This window comes from Gigantopelta aegis, chromosome 10, assembly GCF_016097555.1.
Source record: "Gigantopelta aegis isolate Gae_Host chromosome 10, Gae_host_genome, whole genome shotgun sequence".
NCBI classification, from domain to species: Eukaryota; Metazoa; Mollusca; class Gastropoda; order Neomphalida; family Peltospiridae; genus Gigantopelta; species Gigantopelta aegis.
In genome coordinates this window covers 35,241,070-35,267,004 of record NC_054708.1, presented here as the reverse complement: position 1 = coordinate 35,267,004, position 25,935 = coordinate 35,241,070, and the positions used below count along the sequence as shown (strand labels likewise).

Below are 25,935 nucleotides of genomic sequence, written 5' to 3'. Positions count from 1 at the left end.
CACCGATCTACATCCTGCACCACCTAGTCAAGACTAGACTGTAACATTTGTACGACTGGACCACCAATCTACATCCTGCACCACCTAGTCAAGGCTAGTGACTGGACCACCGATCTACATCCTGCACCACCTTTTCAAGGCTAGATTGTAACATTTGTACGACTGGACCACCGATCTACATCCTGCACCACCTTTTCAAGGCTAGATTGTAACATTTGTACGACTGGACCACCGATCTACATCCTGCACCACCTGGTCAAGGCTAGATTGTAACATTTGTACGACTGGACCACCGATCTACATCCTGCACCACCTGGTCCAGACTAGACTGTAACATTTGTAGACTGGACCACCGATCTACACCCTGCACCACCTAGTCAAGGCTAGATTGTAACATTTGTACGACTAGACCACCGATCTACATCCTGCACCACCTGGTCCAGACAAGATTGTAACATTTGTACGACTGGACCACCGATCTACATCCTGCACCACCTGGTCCAGACTAAATTGTAACATTTGTACGACTGGACCACCGATCTACATCCTGCACCACCTGGTCCAGACTAGATTGTAACATTTGTACGACTGGACATCCTGCACCACCTGGTCCAGACTAGATTGTAACATTTGTATGACTGGACCACCGATCTACATCCTGCACCACCTGGTCCAGACTAAATTGTAACATTTGTACGACTGGACCACCGATCTACATCCTGCACCACCTGGTCCAGACTAGATTGTAACATTTGTACGACTGGACCACCGATCTACATCCTGCACCACCTGGTCCAGACTAGATTGTAACATTTGTACGACTGGACCACCGATCTACATCCTGCACCAGCTGGTCCAGACTAGACTGTAACATTTGTACGACTGGACCACCGATCTACATCCTGCACCACCTAGTCAAGACTAGACTGTAACATTTGTACGACTGGACCACCGATCTACATCCTGCACCACCTGGTCCAGACTAGACTGTAACATTTGTACGACTGGACCACCGATCTACATCCTGCACCACCTAGTCAAGGCTAGATTGTAACATTTGTATGACTGGACCACCGATCTACATCCTGCACCACCTGGTCCAGACTAGATTGTAACATTTGTATGACTGGACCACCGATCTACATCCTGCACCACCTGGTCCAGACTAGATTGTAACATTTGCATGACTGGACCACCGATCTACATCCTGCACCACCTGGTCCAGACTAGATTGTAACATTTGTATGACTGGACATCCTGCACCACCTGGTCCAGACAAGATTGTAACATTTGTACGACTGGACCACCGATCTACATCCTGCACCACCTGGTCAAGACTAGACTAACATTTGTACGACTGGACCACCGATCTACATCCTGCACCACCTGGTCCAGACTAGACTGTAACATTTGTACGACTGGACCACCGATCTACATCCTGCACCACCTAGTCAAGGCTAGATTGTAACATTTGTATGACTGGACCACCGATCTACATCCTGCACCACCTGGTCCAGACTAGATTGTAACATTTGTATGACTGGACCACCGATCTACATCCTGCACCACCTGGACCAGACTAGATTGTAACATTTGCATGACTGGACCACCGATCTACATCCTGCACCACCTGGTCCAGACTAGATTGTAACATTTGTATGACTGGACATCCTGCACCACCTGGTCCAGACAAGATTGTAACATTTGTACGACTGGACCACCGATCTACATCCTGCACCACCTGGTCCAGACTAAATTGTAACATTTGTACGACTGGACCATCGATCTACATCCTGCACCACCTGGTCCAGACTAGATTGTAACATTTGTACGACTGGACCACCGATCTACATCCTGCACCACCTGGTCCAGACTAGATTGTAACATTTGTACGACTGGACCACCGATCTACATCCTGCACCACCTGGTCCAGACTAGATTGTAACATTTGTACGACTGGACCACCGATCTACATCCTGCACCAGCTGGTCCAGACTAGACTGTAACATTTGTACGACTGGACCACCGATCTACATCCTGCACCACCTGGTCCAGACTAGACTGTAACATTTGTATGACTGGACCACCGATCTACATCCTGCACCACCTGGTCCAGACTAGATTGTAACATTTGTATGACTGGACATCCTGCACCACCTGGTCCAGACTAGATTGTAACATTTGTACGACTGGACCATCGATCTACATCCTGCACCACCTGGTCCAGACTAGATTGTAACATTTGTATGACTGGACCACCGATCTACATCCTGCACAAGCTGGTCCAGACTAGATTGTAACATTTGTATGACTGGACCACCGATCTACATCCTGCACCACCTGGTCCAGACTAGATTGTAACATTTGTACGACTGGACCACCGATCTACATCCTGCACCACCTGGTCCAGACTAGATTGTAACATTTGTACGACTGGACCACCGATCTACATCCTGCACCAGCTGGTCCAAACTAGATTGTAACATTTGTACGACTGGACCACCGATCTACATCCTGCACCACCTAGTCCAGACTAGATTGTAACATTTGTACGCACCACCTGGTCCAGACTAGATTGTAACATTTGTATGACTGGACCACCGATCTACATCCTGCACCACCTGGTCCAGACTAGATTGTAACATTTGTACGACTGGACCACCGATCTACATCCTGCACCACCTGGTCCAGACTAGATTGTAACATTTGTACGACTGGACCACCGATCTACATCCTGCACCACCTGGTCCAGACTAGATTGTAACATTTGTATGACTGGACCACCGATCTACATCCTGCACCAGCTGGTCCAGACTAGATTGTAACATTTGTACGACTGGACCACCGATCTACATCCTGCACCACCTAGTCCAGACTAGATTGTAACATTTGTATGACTGGACCACCGATCTACATCCTGCACCACCTGGTCCAGACTAGATTGTAACATTTGTATGACTGGACCACCGATCTACATCCTGCACCACCTGGTCCAGACTAGATTGTAACATTTGTATGACTGGACCACCGATCTACATCCTGCACCACCTGGTCCAGACTAGACTAACATTTGTATGACTGGACCACCGATCTACATCCTGCACCACCTGGTCCAGACTAGACTAACATTTGCATGACTGGACCACCGATCTACATCCTGCACCACCTGGTCCAGACTAGACTGTAACATTTGTATGACTGGACATCCTGCACCACCTGGTCCAGACTAGATTGTAACATTTGTACGACTGGACCATCGATCTACATCCTGCACCACCTGGTCCAGACTAGATTGTAACATTTGTATGACTGGACCACCGATCTACATCCTGCACCACCTGGTCCAGACTAGATTGTAACATTTGTACGACTGGACCACCGATCTACACCCTGCACCACCTAGTCCAGACTAGATTGTAACATTTGTACGACTGGACCACCGATCTACATCCTGCACCAGCTGGTCCAGACTAGATTGTAACATTTGTACGACTGGACCACCGATCTACACCCTGCACCACCTAGTCCAGACTAGATTGTAACATTTGTATGACTGGACCACCGATCTACATCCTGCACCACCTGTTCAAGGCTAGATTGTAACATTTGTATTTGTTTCAATTAAACGCACATTCGTCTACATAACTTACACACTCTATATGAAATTGTTCCATTTTTTCACACCATGGTTAGGAATTATAGTTCAGTAAAAAATTATGCAAAATGAACATTGTAAAAACTTATATACATGGAACATGCTTTCTTTTCAATTTTCAAATCAATCATCTGAGAAACCTCGCAAACAGTAAGAATGCCAACAATCTATCTATTGTCTTTTAAATGTCGTTTGATGTATAGTCTAATAGTGGACTCAGGAACACGGAATTTGCGAGCAGCTGCAAGTTTGGGCATTCCTTGCTCTCGGACAGCATTAACTGCCTCTACGAGGCTAGACTTGGAATATGGCAATGCTTTTCGTGGTCCTCTGCCCCTTGGAATAAACCGTGCACCCTGCGAACCAAGAGAAAAAAACAACATGTAAGAGATCCTTCGAGAACAAAGCTTTATTCAACTCTAATGCAAGTCTTCAAAAATACAACAAGTATGCAATTGGCAAACCTTTAGGAAAGTCGTAAATCAAGAAAGCAATTAACAAGAAAAATGTAACAAGCTTCATCATCTATAAACAATGTGAAAACAATGTAAACTATGTAACTGTTTATTCAAAACACTGAAAACTATTATTAATGTTTAAATACAATTACATCCATTGTCAAGTCTGACATTTTATCAAATATCAAATTGTTCTTCATCCATTTCAAGTATAAAATAGCCACTGTTACTATCATAAAATCAATCATCTATACGCGAGATATAACTTGGAACTTGTATACATGTCCAGATCACGGTCAAGGTCAAGACTAGACTAATAATGCTTTGTGAATAAGAAGGACGAAAATGTTTTATTTAACAACGCACTCAACACATTTTATTTATGGTTATATGATGAACATATGGTTAAGGACCACACAGATATTGAGAAAGGAAACTTGCTGTCGCCACTTTATGGGGTACTCTTTTTGCAAGAAAGCATGTGATCTTTTATATGCACCAAAAGGATAGCACATACCACAGCCTTTGATATACGAGTCGTGGTGCACCGACTGGAACGAGAAATAGCCCAATGGGCCCACCGACGGGGATCGATCCCACACCGACCGTGCATCAAGCTAGCACTTTACCACTGGGCTACATCCTGCCCCGCTTTGTAAATAAAGCCTCTGGATTATCAAATGCCTTGTGAGTTGGTGCAGGGTGTATACCACCAAATCAAATACCATAGACAGTAGTAACATGTGGTTAAAACTCCTACATGTGGTTAAAACTCCTACATGCAGCGTATCAATCAACATATACATCACAGATATAAATACTACCAACCCTCAACCTTAAAGTAAATCAGAAAAAATTGGGGGTTAAGCTGCCCATTTCAGACATTATGGGCAGCATCAATGACTATCCTCGTTCTGCACAAAAATTGTTATGCTGTATTCAAATAAAATTACAGAAATATACTGGCTAGACGAAAAAAACATTTGATCAAAACAAACACATTTGTCACCTATGGCAGGACTTATGGTATTAACTGCTCTATAAAAATTTAGATGCACTCAGGGTTCGAATTTCACTTACTTGCCGTTATGCCCATAAAATCTTACGGTGTCGACGGCAAGAAAAATGCTGCACTGCCCTACCTCGTTTGCCACTATATAAACCCAGCATTTTATTATTTAGAAATGACACAAAATTTAACATGAAAAATCTAGCAAAGTCGGGCTGCTTGTTGACACACGAAGTGAAAGGTCAGTTATACCAGGATGTAAAACAAAACATGCTAAAATGCCCATAAAAATTACGTTATTTACAGCAGTTTAAGTTGACGACATTTATAAACACAATGTATATTCTTTGTGACTTACACATTAGTGATTTCAAATATCATATTAACCAATATATCTTTTCAACTTGGCAAGATGATTGGGACGTTGCAGTCACAAACACGCTTCATTATATCAAGCCAGTCCTGAGAGTGGCAGTCCTCCTACAGGCAGTGCAGGAAAGATGAAGCAGTCTTGTGTCATACCTGCATATTTGACACATTCATTTATTTTAACCCTCTAGTGCCTAAGTACTCAAAATAAATACCAAAAATTATCATATTCATTCAACTTACAGGTGTTAAGTGTACATGGAAAATGTAGCATATATGCTACATGTTATTAACCTTGTAAAATACATTATTATGGTATATATCTGTATCAAAAATAAACAGTCCAAGACCATAAGGTGAAATAATTTTTGTCTCAGAAACTTGATAGAAAATAAGCTGCCTTCGTGCCCCCCTTTTGAAGGAAACGTTTGCCTCTGTGCTCCTCTAAGTTGACTTGGTGCCTTGTTATTAAACCGAAGGCAACCTTTGCTGTGCCCCCCAAATTTGACCTCTATGCACCACAAACTTTGACCCAACCAGATGTTATTTGGTTTAATACTATCTGCAGTAGACTGAAACCCTGGCAACTGATACATTGTGTTTTTAAATATAATATTTACTGGGTAGACCATTCTGTTGGTGAACTATTAGTCTCCAAATGCATCATTAGCCCTGATGCAATTTAAAAATTGTTGAATACTAAATACAAAAACCATTACACTGATTTTGAAGCTAGCATTTGACAGTACCATTCTTAACTATGGTTAATTGTGCTACCATTTATGTGTGGATGTGAGCAATTGAGGCCTTGGACCATCACATGCCATGCTAGTCGGTGCAGTGTTTTTAAATACTAGATAATTTTCTGTAATAGTAGTATCATAATTATAATTATATAATTAATTAATTACTGATTTTAAATTTGTATAGTACATTTATACTCAGTTTGAAAAAAAAGAAGTTTTTTTGTTTAACAACACCACTAGAGCACATCAATCATCGGCTATTGGATGTCAAACATTTGGTAATTTTGACTCGTAGTCATCAGAGGAAACCCACTACATCTTTCCTAATGCAAAAAGGGATCTTTTATATGCACTTTTCCACAGACAAGATAGCACATACCATGGCCTTTGATATACCAGTCGTGGTTCACTGGCTGGAATGAGAAATAGGTCAATGGACCTACTGATGGGGATCGATCCCATACTGACCACACATCAAGTGAGAGCTTTACCACTGGGCTATGTCCTGCCCCATAGTTTGAAAACAAAGTACTCTACATAAAATTACTGCATCATAAACACCACACCCCATACTATATCAATAGAGTATTTAAATTAAAGTAAAAAACTGATTTTATGCACCTGTTTTGTGTGAAGACATTTATTCATACTCATTTGAATATAAAATCAGTCACTGATTATATTGCTTGCTTTGGTGAGTAAAATTTTGAATATTTTGCATTCTAAAATAGTTAAGTGTCAAAATACACAGCTGCACATTATACAGGGGTACACATTTTTTTGGTTTTTACATTGGGACAAATAGTTAAAGGGACATACCCTAGTTTTTAAACACTAAGGCATATTTTTTTTTACCATTAGAGCCGTTTTTAATAACTGAAATCATACTTTACTTGGATTTTATTGTGTAGATTATCCATTTCCGTACATTCAAAGTGTTTTTGGTCATCCTGGTGTTTTTAATATCACAAAATGCATTTCTCATAATTTTAAAAACACATGTGCGTCTGAGAAGTAACAGTTATGGAGTCGAGTTTTAGTCCAGTTTTAGAGGGTATTTCACCATTTCAAAGTCACAGACTCATGTTTCACTCAATTGTAACTTTATCCAAATGTGTTACAGGTTTGTAGAGTAACTAAACTTAGTGTTAATTTTCATGAGCTGAAACTAGGGTCTGTCCCTTTAAACTAGAGAGTGAGTGTACATAATAGTTTGGAAAAGTATGTAACAAGACACTTCTAATTTCAGGTAACTGATCATACCAATTGTATAGACATCAATACATTTAGGAACAAATGTATATATAACAGAATGACCAATTCAATCATTTTGGACAAAAGTGATTGATTTCAATATATAATTTCTTGACATATGAATTGTATTTGACAATACGAATATCCATAGAACTAATAGTCTAATAAACAGACAATCTGATGTTCTGAATTGACAAGTATTGACAATTAATGAAAGTGAACGGCACAATGAAACACAAACTGTTCAGTGCAAAACAAGTCAGATGGTTCTCGATCAACAACTTACAAATTACATATAAAATTCCAAAACATTTGGCCAAGAAATGTTTTAAATACTCTCAAACATATTAACAGGTCTGCCAAACAATACATACCAAACATATGTTACAGTTTCATAATTAAAGTTTTTTTTCATGATTCTATTTTCCTAGTGACATAAAGTCATGCAACTCTTTTTTGAAATCCAATATTGCCAAATTACAACATAATGGAAGTGCTATTTGCAGTGAAATATGTGTTTATCAAAAGCATGAATAAATGATCAATGCCTTGCTAAAAATGAATTACTTAGGTGTCACCCAGAACACAACATGCCAAGTGCATGGATAGTTCTAAACATGGCTCATTAATTTAAGACACTGAGCTTCAGTCACCCACATCGATGTTATTCTTGACATAGTATCTCACAGTTGCTTCAGGAACATTAAACATGCGAGCTGCTGGCAATTTGCCCAGTCCTCCTTCTCTGACGGCCTTAACAGCATTTCTCAGAGCTGATAGGGGATATGATTTTTGTTTTCTTCGTATGGGTCTATATCTATGAACCTGCAGAATCAAAAGAAACAGTCATTACTCACCAGGTTGCAATATGACCAGCTTGTCCCCATTTCCCCAGTTAGTCAATTTTTTAAAAGTTTGATTTCTTTCATAACTGATGTTTGATAATGTCTTATGAACAGATTTCATGCACCCATAGTTTCATGCACCCATAGGGTTCATGCATGCTCTGCACTTGTAAAAAGAAACATATTTCCGATGTTTATTTGTGTTTTGGCTATTATCTGTACTAGAGCTATTGGTTTTAAGGGTGTCCATTTATGTGTTGATTCACTTTGATGAGGCCATCAGTTTGAAGAAGTACATTTGTTTTAAGTCATGATTCAATTACATTCATTGGTTTCTAAAAAAAACCCAACCCCAGTTGCATCATGCATTTTTCCAAATGCTTCACACATATTTTACTGCAAATCTATCTATCTATATTTAAAGATAATGCAGACACAAAAAGCTAAAACTCATACTAATTCACATATCTGACAGTTAGTTTACCAGCTTTAAACATGGGTTTCAATTTCTGTCACACATTTAGGCAATATTGACAAAAAAAAAATGCTAAAATGAAGCATTATCATATAGTAATATAATGCAATGCTTTGTCAGTAAACAGAAGTGGGCCCAATGGGCTATTTCTTGTTCCAACCAGTGCACCACGACTGCTATATCAAAGGCTGTGCTATGTGCTATCATGTTTATGGGATGGTGCACATAAAAGATCCCTTGCTACTAATGGAAAATGCAGTTTCCTCACTAAGACTATATATATGTCAAGATTGCAAAATGTTTGATATCCAGTAGCCGATGATTAATCAATCAATATGCTCCAGTGGTGTCGTTAAACAAAACAAACTTGTTGATTTCAGAGAATACAAATATGGTCACTCGACATCCAGATTATATTAATATAAGATTACTTAACATTTAAGTTACACTCTACACAAAACTGAAGCATATTGCAAGCAACATCACTTGACATCCAGGACCCACTGTAAACAAAATTGGAGCAGAAAGCAAACAATTCCATTTGACATTCAAGTTACACTTTTCACAAAAGTGGAACATATTACAAGCAAGACCACCAGAAGATCCATTTTACACAATACTGGAACAAAATGAGAACAATTTCACTTGACATCCAAGGTCTGCTTTACATAAAAAAAACTGGAAAGGAATGTAAACAATTTCACTTGTTATCCAAGTACTGCTTTACATAAAACTGGAATGGAATGCAATTTCATATGACTTCCAAGTTCTTCTTTACATAAAACTGAGACAGAATGCAAACATTTTCACTTGGCATCCAAGTTATGCTTTACATAATATCTCACAGTTGCTTCTGGCACAGAAAACCTTCGTGCAGCAATTCTTTTTGGCATGCCTTTTCTAACAGCTCTGATAGCCTCTCTGAGAGCCGACTTTGGGTACATTTTATGTGGTCTTGATCTGTTGGACACATGACGAAGCACAAAGCAATCCAACTGTGAAACCAAACAAGACAGCTGTTAGAATATGTTTAGAATACATCCATGATGGATGCCACCATCTCCAAATGAATACCCATCAAAGGAGCCTCAAAGTTACTAAAGTTGTGGAACACAGCAATATTTGAGAAAAGTAAGAAACCTTGTGCAAATGTCAGCATATATTATTACATTTTACTACAAAGTTATTGAAAGTTTCTACTTTCCAGAACATTGAACAATGTAATTGTTATTCCATTTTAAACCCAAATTGTGCATGTTCAGACCAGGTAGCCGACAGTTCATGTCATTTTAAATATGATACAAATTATTATATATTAAGAACTATATAAGTTCTGCTTTGGAAAAACCAACAAAAAAAATCCATTCAAATACTAAATCAAATTACTGGAATAAAATTAAATCTGCCAAATTTATATATTACTAACATAAACCTCAATTTAACTCATATCAGTCTGGTAGGAGTTTAACAAACTTTTTTTGCATCTCAGGGGGCTGCAATAAGTATGGTCACACTTCTTTTACACACATCCATTTAAACCTGCAGTTATTACATGTGTCACTACATACATACATACAAGCACAAGGACCATGAAGAACTAACTATGGCTTATTTTCTCAGTATTTCTGCTAGAATTTTTTTTTTGGGGTATGGCGCTATGAAATTGAATATTTACAATGTGCGTGCTGAATGAATAGTGAGTATGGGGACCTCCCCCATAAAGAAAATGTGTTAGGTTTAGGGGTAGGGTTAAGAAAATCATTGTGATAAGAAAGATGTTAGCTGAACGGAGCCAAGGAGCATGGGAATATTATCTAGTACACGTATGTTTGCTTCAAAATGATACACTGAACCTGTAACATCTTCTGAGTACTTACAAGTTAAGAATAAAAAATTAAAGCAAAAATGTAGATAGAGGTGAGTTTGCCATCCATGACAAGTACATAACAGAACTCCTCCCACCCTCGGTCCTCCAAACACCCTAACCTAATATAACCCCCCCCCCCCCCCCCCCCCCCCACACACACACACACACACAAATAAAAAACCCTTAAAAGTTCTAGACCATTATGATGAATGTGAGGCAATATGCCTAAATCAGTTTCGTACAGTATTGCTGTCAACTACAATGTCCACAAGATAAGTCCATACTGTAATGTTGGAACACATTAGGAGGTCTGGTAGCACTGGAAACTTGTTCTGACCAAGAACATCCATTTAAAAATGTGGCCGGTGTCACATATCTTCACCAGTGGCATCGACAACTCGGCCATGCTTAATGTAGTATCTCACAGTTGATTCTGGAATACAGAATTTATCAGCGGCCCCTGAAACAGTCATCCCATCCTCTCGGACAGCTGACAGAGCACCTTTGAGAGCAGATTTGGGGTATAACCTATATCTTCCCCGTCTCAGAGCAAACACCTGAAGAGTTAGAAAAAAACAAGGTTTTGGTGGGTTCTTTACACTGGAATAATACTAGTTATTACAACAACTAATATTAAATGAAACATGCAGAATCAACACAACACAACACAACACAAATACTGTTTGTGATAAGTAAATGTATGCTGATAATGTAATGAGGCCAAACACAGAATATTTGATATAGGCTACTCTGTATAAATTAAAAACCCTAGAGAATGCTGTGATAAAGTTATTCCAGAATGAGGGGTGAAGAAAAGTTAGGGAGGGATTCTCATTTTTTGAGACTGAATTTTTTTTTTTTAAATGCATTTGCCAGTCCCACTTGTGTTTTTTCTTGATCTGAAGCATTTATCCATTTCAGTTACTGAACTAATTTCATTTTCTGTCTGCAAAACAGTGCCTCTATTTGTTTACATCATTTTGAATCACAAAACGCTTACACCAGTCCCATCTTTAATAGAAATTAGTCTAGTTAAGTAATAGAAACAGTGAAGAGGCTAAGTGGCAATCCATAAAGTACATATGCCCATAGGGGTGGGGTAGGCATTACCTATAAAGAGTGTACAGAGAGAGAGAGAGAGAGAGAGAGAGAGAGAGAGAGAGAGAGAGAGAGAGAGAGAGAGAGAGAGAGAGAGAGAGAGAGAGAGAGAGAGAGAGAGAGAGAGAGAGAGAGAGATAGATAGATAGATATCTCTGACAGAGTAAATACTGTTCAGTTGAAAAATGCAGCAGTATTGCAAAGTATTGAGTCACTGAATGTCAAACACAACTTAAATGTGTTCTATTTAACAGCATGTTACAAATTTACACTATTTAACAATTGTTATTTCTAGAATTTATCAAAATTAATGGTGTAAAATGTATTCAATCCACACTCCTAATTGTAGTCCATGTACGATTGTACCTTTTATTGTGGAAGATCGAAGGAAGGAGATTTTGTGCTTACATGTACTTTATGGATGGCCTCATACACTATTTGTGCTGCTTTTCAATTTGGATCACCTCGTACATAATAAAACCAACTAAGTAAACTACATATATAGTCAACATGTCAGATCTTTTAGATGTCTGTGATTATAAATTCTGTGATACGGATATATTCTCTTTCAATAAAATCAGCATTACAATCACAGAAATTTGGATATTGACCGTATGAACTTGACGTTTGATCCATTTCAATGAGAAAGCAATGTTAGACACTCGGATACATTTTAATATTACTTGTAGGAACACTAGCATATTAAATACTGTAATTCTGTGGTTTTCTTATGGTCTCACTAGAGTTTTGCTAAATGACACCACTAGAGCACATTGATTAATCAACCATCGGCTATTGGATGTCAAACATTTTTTCATAATGTAGCCAGGGATCTTTGATATGCACTTTAATTAGTCTTTTCCACAGACAGGAAAGCACATACCACAGCCTATGACCAGTTGTGGTGCACTGGTTGGAATAAGAAAAAATCACTACACAGATGCCATCTGCTATTGGAATCCATGTTAAATTGCCAAAATTTAAATGAAGATTGCTAATAGAACGGGTTATCATTGGCACTGACAACATATGCCATTGCGAACATATACATGTATTTATATAAGTATATATTTTCTCTCCAAAATTGAGAACATTTCCATCTCAGTAAATGTGGATCCATTAGGTTTTGCTGCAAACATGCATGTGTCACGGACCAGTTATTGTTTTATAAATTCATTAAAGTTTGGTAATTTCCGTAAAGAGCTCCAATCGGTTTTTATGGAAATATTTGATCATTTTTTTTTTTTTTTTTTTTTTTAAAGTCATTAAATTTTTAATTAATTTTACGTTTGATTCTAAATATAAGCCACGTCGTTTTTCCTTTAAAAACATTTTTATTAATTCTATTCAAGTTTTTATACATTTCTTCTTTTTTCTTACATGCATTGATTACAGCAAGGGACAATTTAGCCTGGTATGCATATTCAACAATATATAATGCACATTATTGCTTAATATCAACAAGTATAATCATATAGTTAATTAATAAAACGGTTAAATGTGATGGCAATTATATATAATGGTCGCAGCCATTTTGTACCATCTTAGTGAGTATGCCCGCTGGCGAGCTGGTGGTTACGTAATACATAACGCGTAACATCAAGAATGAGCCTTAGAACTAGAGAAACACAATCTACCTGGTTTTTGTGGGATGATAAATAGTCATACATTGCAATGTTCTGTAATAATACACATCCCAGTAAGCCAGCAATAAGTATATCCAGCACTATATATATTATTTTTCAACACAATAAAATACCATTGTCAAAATGACTACACAAGTTGAAATAATTAGCAATGTTTTGTCCATGCATTAACCTACGCACTAAAATGCTACACAGTGTGTTTTCTTAGTTAATTGGTTTATGGTGTTAGTTGCTTCTACCTGTGATTCCTGATTGGCAGGTGTGTATTTGATTGGTAACCAGACGAGCCAATTAATCTAGACACAAAAATACATACCGGTATCGTGGAATATTACCTGTCGCCCCTAAAATTGTAATGGACATGATTTATTACAGTATATAGTTCTGTAAAACTATTGATTAAGTAGACTTTTCCATCTAAAACTACAGAACTGACCAATTACGTAGTCCCAAAGAAAAGAAAAGAAAAATCACTTGGGTATCGTGGGTTGTCGTTTTTGCTCCAATGTAACATATCAATAGGCCTAATAGTATAAATTTTTTCTTTGGATTATTTAACAGAGAAAAATACTATAACCCCATTTTGTTCCGTTAATGCAACTTGAAATATATTTAGTTAAAACAGTTTATTATATTATTACGTCATTTATGCTGTTTTACAAGTCAGGTTGATCAAAGAGAAGGGCCTTGTCGAAAATTACTGCTTTTGTTTACACTGTACATACAGGAGATGATCAGGAGCTGACGTCACTTCGCCCCAAGCTATCCCACCGGACGTCACAAAAACAAAACAAAATGACTGCCCCCAGTTAGCAGGAATAATCATGGTTTTTTATTAACTCTAAAATTACACATTTTTCATTTGCTGAAGTGTCAGTATATGTTGGTGGTCCGGGTATGCATCTTTCCAACACATAAGGCTCTTGTTTGAGTTGACCCTACCTTTAAGTAATAATAACCAAGTTTCATTAATGCAGGACTTATAGTTTGTGAGAAATGATGCTAAATGTAAAACTTTAATGTTGAGATAAATGCAAATGTTGATGTAAAGCCGAAGGTGTACAAACAGTTAAAAGAAAAAACAAGAGCATATACAGGTATCAAATCAGAATGTTTATTATATATCGTATGGACATATCCATACAGCAGAATACAAGTACCCATAACAAAAGGTATATGACATAACATTTACACAGTAACGCTGTACATATATTGTTAATGTTTCACAAACAACCATAACACAACATATTCCAATCAGACCTGAAGCCTCTGGTGATGACCATTAACCACCATGAATACAATGGGTATTTTTTAAATAATGTGCATTGAAATGATTGTTTTCACTTTGACTGTTATGTAATGACTTGATCTTTCAAGAACATTAAAGTTTAAATACAAAATGAAAGCTTAAATACACTGAATGTCTATGAACCAGTCATGTCATTAAAGATTAAGGTTAACTTCATATTATATTAAAGTTAAAACCAGACAAAAAAGTTGCACCAAAATTTATGTATGTTTTAATTTTCAATAATGGCTATGTCAATTTTATAAAAATTATTAAATATCCTGCAATAGGGCACAGGTAGGGTCATAAAAAAAACAACCCAACAAAACAAAACAAAGGTATAACCAATCAGAAAATGGGTCCACATAGGGGCTTCAATCCTATGACCCCAAGCACCTCAAACACACTCTCTACTAGATCCCGCTTGATATGGTCTAATGTTATAATACCATGTTAGTCACCCAATTACCAATGATTAATAAATGTACATGGATTGTTTAACAATTGCTATTAAAGAAAGGCTCTAACTTAAACTATTAAAAATTAACATCTTCAGTTGTACCAAATACTCTTATGGCAAAATGGCAATATTATTTCATTACTGATCTATCAAGTTTCAATATTGGACATTACATAGAATACTGACAAATAGTTTTGCTGAACCTTATCGGTACCGAGACATGCACATTTTGTAATGAAAGCAAAGAAACAATTCATGTTTTTTGGGAATATAATTTTGCTGACATTTTGGAATTCATTTTAAAATGGTTAATGAAATATTGTAACCTAAAATTTTCTCTTGAATTTAAATATAAAACAGATATCTTTGATCTCTTGCAACCTTTAGTTATGTATTTTATATATAAATGCAAAGTGCAAAATGTTCACTTAAACATTTTTTTTTTTTTTAATTAAAGACACAATAAAGAAAAAACATTTATATTTAGAAAGAACAGTCTTATCATTAGTTAAAAATCTTCAACTCAATAACTCCTTTAAAAAACCCCACCAAATCCTATGGACTCCAGCAATGTTAGTAATATTATATACCCAGTATAGTAAATTAATAGGATAACTACTTTACATAGTAATGATCATTCCACAGAGCACTGATAAGTTATATAACAACTATCGGGAAACAAATTACAAGTATATAATTATGACCTCGCTTTTGCAAGTTTTTTCTTTCTCTCTGTATGTGTGTGACTCACTCACTCACTCTCTCTCTCTCTCTCTCTCTCTCTCTCTCTCTCTCTCTCTCTCTCTCTCTCTCTCTCTCTCTCTCTCTCTCTCTCTCTCTCTCTCTCTCTCTCTCTCTCTCTCTCTCTCTCTCTCTCTCTCTCTCTCTCTCTCTATTTATTTTACATCAATAGGCTTTGTTCAGGGCCTCCATCTCTGACATAATAATCAACATTTTTGGATAATTTTTTTTTTTTTTTTTCTTTTTTAAATTAAAATAATAAGAATAATTAAAAACAATAAATAAATAAAAACATTAATCATTGGCACTTCTGTAGATTTTCTGGGTTGCCCCAGACCTGTTGGTCAAAGAATTGTGTATACAGACTTAACAGGAGTTTTGGAGCGGTGTTGTTGGGATATCTCAGAAAAAAGAAAGGAAAAAACCCCTACTGTGTTACTTGTCACATACTTTTAACTTGCAGTTATTAGCACCTATATTTATGTGATAGACTAGTTATTATCCAAACTGACAATGCCAAGAAAATTGGACAAAGAAAACTAAGGAACATGATGGCTATAAGAACTGGGAAATCACAACTTGACAGCAATTTATATACGGGGCATTTATATATCAGGGCCCCGTTTTATAAGTGATCTTAAGAGCTAAGATCACCATAATTGCATAAAGTAATCATGCACTTATAAGTGATCTTAGCGCTAAGATCACTTCGTAAAATGGGGCCCTAGAAAAGCACACTGGAATGCTGATGCCTTGAGCTGATAATCACATGAACCATATCTAGTCACAGGGAAGATGAAGATGGACAATGTTCAGTGACTGCAATGGAAGAAACCCAACCACCTGAATACTATGTCGCCACAAGGAACAGAATACTAAAAACCTTCAGCTCAACCTACATCTCACAATTTCACTGTACCCCCGACGAAGTAAGAGAACTTCAAATGAAAGATTCACATTCGTCTTCTACATGTACTTTTAAGGCACAACAAGAAAAGTGATTTCTCAAATGGGAGGAAAAATCAGAATGTAAGCATGTAAAACATTATGGAGACAATTCAAATGACTGGCTATCAGACATTAGAGATAGGAAAGTAACAATGGGAAGAGATGGCAGTGGCAGATAGTGGGGTCTACTGCCAAAAATTGTCAGTACAGAGATAAAAAAAAACAAAAAAAACAACAACCTATACACAGAATTAATCATGATTTTATGTTATATTCTTAAGGTATTTTGTTATACAGGTATGTAAACTTCTTTTTTTCTACCAATGCAAGACAAAAAAACATGAAAAAAACTCAGCATGTTTTAAGTGAAATCTTTTAAGGTGTAACTGTCTTGCATGAATGAATGAATAATGTTTAATGACACCCTAGCACAAAAAATACATCGGCCACAGGGTGTCAAACCATGGTACGTCAAAACACGAAGTAACTGTCTTGCATGCATTATTGTGTGTATCATTGCTATCTTATTAAACTTAGGTATATATGCCAATATACAAGTTAAAAATAATAAAAATGTTCGAAACATATTATTTATATGGCTAACTCAGTTTAAAACATGATTATTATTTACTATTTATTTATTATTATTTTTTTTTTTTAATTCTGTTGCAATCTTACAAAGATTCAGTAAGTGCATAATGAAACAACAAAAGAAACTAAGTTCTAAACACTGAGAAAAAAAAAGAAGAGGTTTTCTGTAATATCAAAATATTTTGGAAATTCTTTCCATCTTTCACATATAGACATAAAATAGTTTAAATTATGTCTTCTCTTCGTGAGAAATGAATATTAATAGATTAGGATTATTCAAGCTACGAGTTTGTTCCGAGATAACCCTGTCCCGAATAGTTGAGCGAGGAACTTGGAAATAAGCACTGGCTTGACGCGTGGTCATCTTCTTAGCAAGAACAGTTTGAACTGCACTTAGTAAACTTCCTTGCGTGTAGCGTTTTCGAAACCGTTGATTCAAATGGAAATTCTTCGGTACGTCCTGCTTAAAGGGCTGAAAGCAAAACAAATTCAAACTGAGTTCCAGCCAATGACAGGCTTTGTAACATGAGTCAAAGCTTAAAGTCCAGTTCTAGAAAGGCATATAATTAACAATAATATTTGCTTGTTTTTGTTTTTTTTGTCAAATAGTACCTTTTAATACTAAGATTACTTGCAGGCCTGGAAATATGTTCGGAGAAGCCTATCAAAATATCCTACAGGATACATAAATAAGTATATGCCAGTCATTTGCATATATGTGTGCACATACATTTTTGTTTTAAGTGCACACAACACAAAATATGTCTTTTAACAATCAGATGTAATGTGAATGGGTATGAATGTGGGTGCATTTGTGTAAATGTATGTTGCAAAAAAAAAATTCAAAGAAGATCAGAGATATGTAAAAAAAATAACCCCTAGTCTTCTTGACCAACTACCCATTTCCCATGGACAGGGATAAGTTAAGTGTTGCTTGTTTCCCATGGATAGAGATAAGTTAAGTGTTGTCCGTTTCCCATGGATAGAGATAAGTTAAAGTGTTGCTTGTTTCCCATGGATAGAGATAAGTTAAGTGTTGTCCGTTTCCCATGGACAGAGATAAGTTAAGTGTTGTCCGTTTCCCATGGACAGGGATAAGTTAAGTGTTGTCCGTTTCCCATGGACAGAGATAAGTTAAGTGTTGTCCGTTTCCCATGGACAGGGATAAGTTAAGTGTTGCCCGTTTCCCATGGACAGGGATACGTTAAGTGTTGTCCGTTTCCCATGGACAGAGATAAGTCTAGTATTGCCCATTTTCATTCCATTTACATTCATTACAACATAACTCATCCCATTGATCCAGACGTAGCAACGTGAGTTTGTTCAATTCTCGAACGTAAAAATTATGTTGTCAGGGAACGTCATATCTGATGACGTCATTTTATACGGGCAAGTTATCTTATTGAGCATTATTGTTTATGGACCAAAAATAATTCAAAATAAAGTATGAAGTTTTAATGTTATTAATAGCAAGTATGATTCAAATTTAATTATAGCTATAAGTATCGTCTGTTATTTCTTTTACGTTAATATGAGTATGAACAAAAAAACAATCTGAGTATGAACAAACAAATATCATCTGCATACTTTATGTGAGAACAGCTTCGCCGATTCACACAGTTTGTGGATGATTTTTTTGTTTTGTTTATACACCGATGAACATAAAAAAAATAACAGACAATCCTTAATTGATTTTATTTTTTTGTGTGTTGAAAAACATTATTGTATAGATACAATAAAAGTGTATTAACTCTGAAAAGCAACTTATTTGACATCATCATTCAGAACGACATAAAATGTCATCTTATTTGATAACTTCGGGCTATGATTATTTTCACATCATAAATGAAATACTAGTAACTCACACACAAACACACACACATGCATGCACACAAAGCCACCAGTATGCAAACACACAAAGGTTAGTTTACATACAGCAAAACCGACTGCTTTTGACACGAAAGTAAAACTACTAGCCAGCCCAATGAACAAGTACTATTCAGGACTTGTTGCTATATAAATATTAAATACAGAGGTTTTATTGCCATCTCAAATGGGGGAAATAATAATTTAAAAAAAGGAATCACACACATTTAGCCTGTGAGAGAGAACTATCATGGAGTGACAGTGGTATTCAGGTGACTGAAACAAGTTGCCATGTGGTACAGAACAAGTACACCCTCTGTAATGGAAATTTAAAGCCAAAGACTCAGCAAACCTCATCACAGGTTGAATTTTCAACCACCTCGGGTGTACTTTTTTCATCCCATAATGCCGCATATGATGGATTCTTATATTAATCTGGTTGACAATGAAAAAACATATCAGGATTGGCACACACAATGATGTTATTGTATTCATCTGTGATAAAAAAAAAAAAAAAAAAAATGTATTTTTTACAAGAATGACCTATCAATGTTCATAACTGAACTGACTCAGTCTGTGGTTGAATTAAAAAGAAAAAGACAACAGAAAAATAGTACTATGAAATGCTTTGTCCAATATAATATATACATACACTAATGCGGAATCAGATGAAATGAAAGCTCTGAATCCATATTTGTGATGCTTTATTCAGTAACATACAGTGCCATCAAGGTACAGATAAGGACCACTGTTATATGGACCACCCCACAGGGGGAAACAAATTCTTATCTGAAGTTAAGCCTAGTTAGATGGAGAGATGAACTTTTGTTTACAGTGACTTGTAACTTGTAAACTTTTTCATGTTTGAAGACAAAAGACAATTTTAACCATGGACTGAAGGTTCAAGAAATATGTTACATTTGTTTTTGTTTGTTTTTTTTCAAATGTGTGGTGGGTGGAATGAAAATGGAATAAAATTGTGTTGATAGGTTATATGGGATATTTTATCATTATTATTCTGAAATTACTACCCGAAAGCCAGACTCAGACAGTCCTGTTACATCCACAACACAACTGATATCAAATTGTTTCTTACAACCATGAGTAGCACAGTACCGTGTATATAACTCACAAGCACATATTGAACACAAAAGAAAACACTTTAAGTATGTGTAAACTTAAAGTAAATAAATTAACACATATAAAACTGCAAAAGCCAACGAAAGGACGCTTAACAATATGATAAAGATTGGTAGTAAATTCCTCCACCTTTTAATCAGACAGATTATCACAATAATTCTGTGATGTGGAGCTATTATGGAACAAGTACTACCGTATACGCAAATATGTTCGCGAATAAAATATACCGCGAAAATCGCAAACACGTTAATAGCACCGCGAATTTAATTACTCGTGAACTTATTTCCGATTTGGTAAAATAATATTTCCCTTATAATATATAGTCTTATCTCTACATGCCCAACCCATATCAGAATCAAGCAGAGGTCCGCAAGGTCACGTGATTCTGTAAACCTGCATGGTCACGTGGATTTGATCGAAGTGACACACAGTTGGGGTGTAAATCTGTTGTTACGTAATATCAGTTTTGTTTGTTCTCTTTGTAACTTTGAATGGAAATTTGTACCACCAATAATTAAAAGTTATTTCTTGTGATATTTGCGTTTTTCAATTTTCTGTATCGCATGTGCGTGTTCCATCGATAACATGACAATTAATAGTCTTATCAGACATACATACAACATTGACGTTTCGCTGACAGCATGGTGAACATGTCCAAGTGTGTGCGTGAAATTGTCATTGAAAAGAGTTTGGCAAATGAAATATGGGTAATTTTGATTTTATTATCGGGGGACACAGTCGCAAAAATAATTCCTCGCGAAAATGTAAAATGAAAGCCCGATCGCGAATTATTTTAGCCGCGAAAATATTTGCGTATATTGTAGTTTACATGTACCATGAACAAACTCATGGATTGTTCGATTCCCTTCAAAATGTACTTCAGTGTTTTTTCTTGCATCTAACTTTTTTTTCCCATTCACATAAACCATTGTTTGCATTTTAATAGATGCGCAGGTTGTTTTTTCCCTTCCACCCATCTCGGTGGTTTATCAGTAATGTGTATATTATTAAGTGTCAACAAGTTACTCATTATCACTGTACTGATAAATGTCTTTAGTCATGTTTCACATCAGAGCCATTCAAGAATTGTCACATGGGAAGCAATTAAAAATATATAGTGACCAGCCACAAAATAAAATTCTACTTTAGCAATGCACCTCTCAGAGGACAATATTTATGCAGCAGATCCAGCAGGCATGAAATAATAATTACGTCATCCACATCCATGTGATCAATTCTAGAAGATCCCTCAATAACTTGTTAGCAATCGTATCATGATTTACATTACACTACTACTACTCAGGACACCGAGACTCCTTCACATGACTTGTCAATCCAACAACTGGCAGCAGTCTGAACAATTAGTCTCAATCTTTCCTTATTCCACACAAAACAAGGAATCTTTGTTTCCTAGTAACCAGCTGATAAACATTATTTTTTTACCACCACTTTGTCACATATTCTGGGTCTCCATGACGGTGATGATAAACTGGCACCAATCCCTGATCATCATTACTGACACTACTGTTAAACATTTCAGAATCAAAAGATCCAATTAATGCAATAATTTCTTTCTTTAACTCTGGATTCAAACGATGTTCAGGAGTTTTGATAAAGTACTTGGTGATTCTTGTGAAATTTCCGTGTGGTTTCTTTATTTCACCAAGACCCTCTTGTTGTAAATGTTTCAATTCGACTGAAAACAAAGGAATACTGTAATAATGAAGGGTTAAATGATCTAATTGATTTCCAATTTATACTTATTAACTACAATTTACAAATATTATTATAGTATTAGTGAATTAACAACATTTAAAAATATTTTTTTTAAAGAAATATGTCTCTGAATACATTCCCCAGCCCCCACTTAATTTATTAGTGTTAATATAAATGATTGACTGAATCATATTTTATTGTATTTGAAAAACAAATACATCTGACACAAGGATCCTAAATTATTAGGCCCTCTCCAAAATAACATACAATTTGTTGTTTTTAATTAGTAAAAATTATTTAATTTCTTTATGGGAAAAGTAAAGATACTATTGCCTTAAATCCAAGCTTCTATGCTTAAAAGTGAATGGTTAAAAATACAACAAATTAAATAAATGTATATTCACTTTTCACTTTATCCATGGTTGCTCCTCGAATTGTTCTTTGCAGTTCTCGGAGTGGAACTATAGGCCCTGGGTACCTGCATATTGCCCTTATAACTTTCTCCCTCATAGACTTAATTCTTCTGCTCCACTGGAAACCAAATGGTGGTAACCCCATACTTGTCATAACCTGCCAGGGGAAATAAAAAAATAAAAAAATATTTTCTTTTAAAAAGTGTAGCAAAATTTAAGAAAGTGAGCAATATTACTGCAGAATGCTTAGGCTAATTTATTTGAGGGCCTTAGTAAGCTTTTTCTTCATGACAAGGGATGGCTGGGGGTGCAACCATAACACTGATGATAATAAATGATATAACCCAGGGCCTAACGTCAGATGTATTGTGATCACCGATAAAAACCAACAACACTTGTAACAAATTCAATTTATTGTCATACAATACCTGGTATACCAATTTTGTTGGGTTTCAATGATGAAATGCTATTATGGGAAGCTTTGTTCGTTTTTATTCCTTCACTCAACTTCTTTAAAACTATTTCCTACTACAAGTTTCTTATTACTACAGTTCGGTCTGAATATTTGAATATTCGCTCACTAATTTGCTATTCCAAATGTATTTTATAGTATTCGAATATCTGGCGATTTTGGGTTGTAGGGGAAAATTTACTCTAAATGAGATAGATAATGCAATGTCTTTTAATTCTAAGATTGGTCCTGCACGCTGCTTGCCACATGCATTCAGTCAGTGACATTTGTAGTGACTTCTGATGTGAGTGGCTGGAATTCATAAAAAGTATTTTTGATAACATAAAAATGGGGTTCATCTACACTAATCAATGTGGATTTCTAATCATATAAAAAGAATTAAAAAAACAAATTTGCGATCAATTCATGCAACTATGTTTTTTGGCATATTACAAACTCTACTAGGGACCAATTTTGTATATTATTTGATGAGATTATCGTACCAAAATAGATACCGGATAACTAAATTGCATACGTCAAATTTAAGATTACTGCTTGAAACAAGATAAGATTGTTTAACATTCATAAAAAAAACCATGCTATGTAAAATTTGTAATACTGATATTAAAGATTATAGAACTAATCCTAGTTTGTTTTAAATGAAAGGTATGCTGTTGTTGACCATTTCGCTACATTGTCTGATGCAGTTTTTATTAAAGTATGTATTTCTATCACAGATGTGTTACAGGTGGGTGCAAATATTATTTTGTACCTGTTGCTTCTGCTGCCCTACTTTTCTATTAAGTTTGTTTAAATATTGCTAGCTTAAACCAATGTATTTTAATCAAAAAAGGTCCCATCGTTTTCATACAGTGATAGAGGTATTGTAAATACACAACTGATGACATTCTGAATCTGCAAACAAATTACCATTCATGTAGAATACAATGTAGGTTATGAATTTATTTTGTTTAATTCCAAATGCATCCCCCATTTATTGAGTTGGTAGGATGTAGCTCAGTGGTACTGCACTTGCTTGGGATGTGCAAATCCCAGGATTGACCATCCTCATCTTGTTGAAACCAGTGTCCTATGATTGGACCATCAAATGAAGGTATATGTACTCGGTGTCACCATTGAAGGGTCACTCATATTGTTAGTACTACACATGTTAATGATGCCCGTCCAACACGCTAATTATGAAAGAAGGAATGTATGGCCTTCGTGGATTAGGCCCAGAGTGAGGCTTCCTAAGTAGCATTTGGATTTCAATACGAGTAATTGTACCTCCCGTTAAGAGGCCACAACAAAATGGTAAAAGTTATGCAAACACATGTACCTACTATCACCCCAACAAATGGGTTGTCTCAACACACCCATGTGTGACATTCTCTATGTTGTGCCCGTGCAATGCTTTCTCACCATGGGTATAATAAAAGTGTGCATGATTGCCATCCACATATTCATGCACACTTCAGTTGAAAATGCACCAGAAAGAGCCTATTAATAACACTTAAATGTGAACTCAAGACCTCTCACATAAAAACATAAATTACAACAGAGGCTGAAGCGATCTTTACAACAGTCAAAAGGACAAACTGCAAAACATTTTTCAACATTTACAAGACAATTTGTACCCAGGAAATTACTAATATTTTATCTCTGACATACATTTCTTAATTACACACCCCATACAACAGGAATATTTCAAGTGATTTTTCTGATTTTTATTTTATTACAGACCACACAACTAATTGTTTTGCCCTCTCTAGAACTTTCTGGCAATTCAAACATCAATTCATCATCATTCTTTGCAGTACAATTAAAAATTAACGATACAGAATTGCTCCAGCTCCCTTCTCATCAGGCCATGTAGACAATGTATGTAATTTACAAAGCACTAGAACCAAAAAAAAACACATTTCAGGCCATGTAGACAATGTATGTAATTTACAAAGCACTAGAACCAAAAAAAACACCATTTCTTCACATATTACCTCTTCAAAAGCTCATCATAATAAGGAGATCTGTTGCAATGGCGTAGATAAATTTGTTTCAAATCTCTATCCATATCATCGAGATTGTAATACATTGTCTTATAAATGTCAGGGGTGACAAAGGTTGCTAAGAGTTCGTTCATCATTGGTTGTGGAATGGCATCAAACTGTGTCTTTAGGAAAAACATGTAACGTCTTGCTGTGTTCCTTGAAAACAGTTTTACTGCACCAAACCCTTCTTGTTCTAGACAGCCAAGATGGACTGAAAAAGCAGGCAAATAAACTCATTCTTTCTCTTTTAATCAATAGATGTGCTATATATATTTACTCCATATTCTTATATTGTAATCATTAATTATTTCATAAACTAATTCAAACAGCTTAAATGATGATAACAGGTGGAAGCTATTTTGTTTTTACTAGTACCAAACTAAAACTTGGTTGACATGTTAAAGCAATATATAATTTCAAAGTGTGTTAGTTAAAAATAAAGGTGTATGAAATTATACTGAAATAATAAATCATGGATTTTTACATGTACCTATATTACATATGTGACCAGATTTTATTTAAAAGTATTAAATTTAACACTTCCTTTAAGTTACTTACTTGTTATAATAGTGTGCAGATGTATAAAGGCTATTAAAGCATGTAATTTCAATAGAGATACACAGTACTATTAAATTACTGGATGTAATAATGTTGGATGAAGTTTGATCGCGACAAGAGGAATATTTACATTTAATCTCCTCCACACTTGGTCCACTGACTAATCGCTGAAGTTCTCGAACTGGCACCAATGGGCCTGGATACTTGGATATTGCCCTTATGAGTTTGGTTCTTAGTGATACCCAGGAACCCTTGGTCACACTTCGATGGGACACATAGGCCATCTGCCGGGA

General features: G+C 36.0%; 1 protein-coding gene across 19 annotated transcripts in view; it reads right to left on the bottom strand.

The window, feature by feature from the left end:
- The window catches only part of LOC121384041 (zinc finger and BTB domain-containing protein 46-like), a 131,804-nt gene that overhangs the window by 81,860 nt on the left and 24,009 nt on the right, over positions 1-25,935 (bottom strand). Inside the window, exons 4-7 of one of the 19 annotated variants that reach the window (XM_041514212.1) lie at positions 25,773-25,926; positions 25,034-25,295; positions 22,577-22,742; positions 18,912-22,152 (exon numbers count right to left, since the gene is read on the bottom strand). The exons of 15 other annotated variants lie outside the window; for them this stretch is intronic. In XM_041514212.1, coding sequence (XP_041370146.1) covers positions 22,736-22,742; positions 25,034-25,295; positions 25,773-25,926 — 423 coding nt within the window. In that variant the 3' untranslated portion in view covers positions 18,912-22,152; positions 22,577-22,735. Of the gene's footprint in view, positions 1-7,369; positions 8,317-14,522; positions 17,923-18,911; positions 22,153-22,576; positions 22,743-25,033; positions 25,296-25,772; positions 25,927-25,935 lie in introns of those variants that run through there. 3 more of the 19 variants (XM_041514224.1, XM_041514222.1, XM_041514218.1) reach the window with 3 other exon arrangements.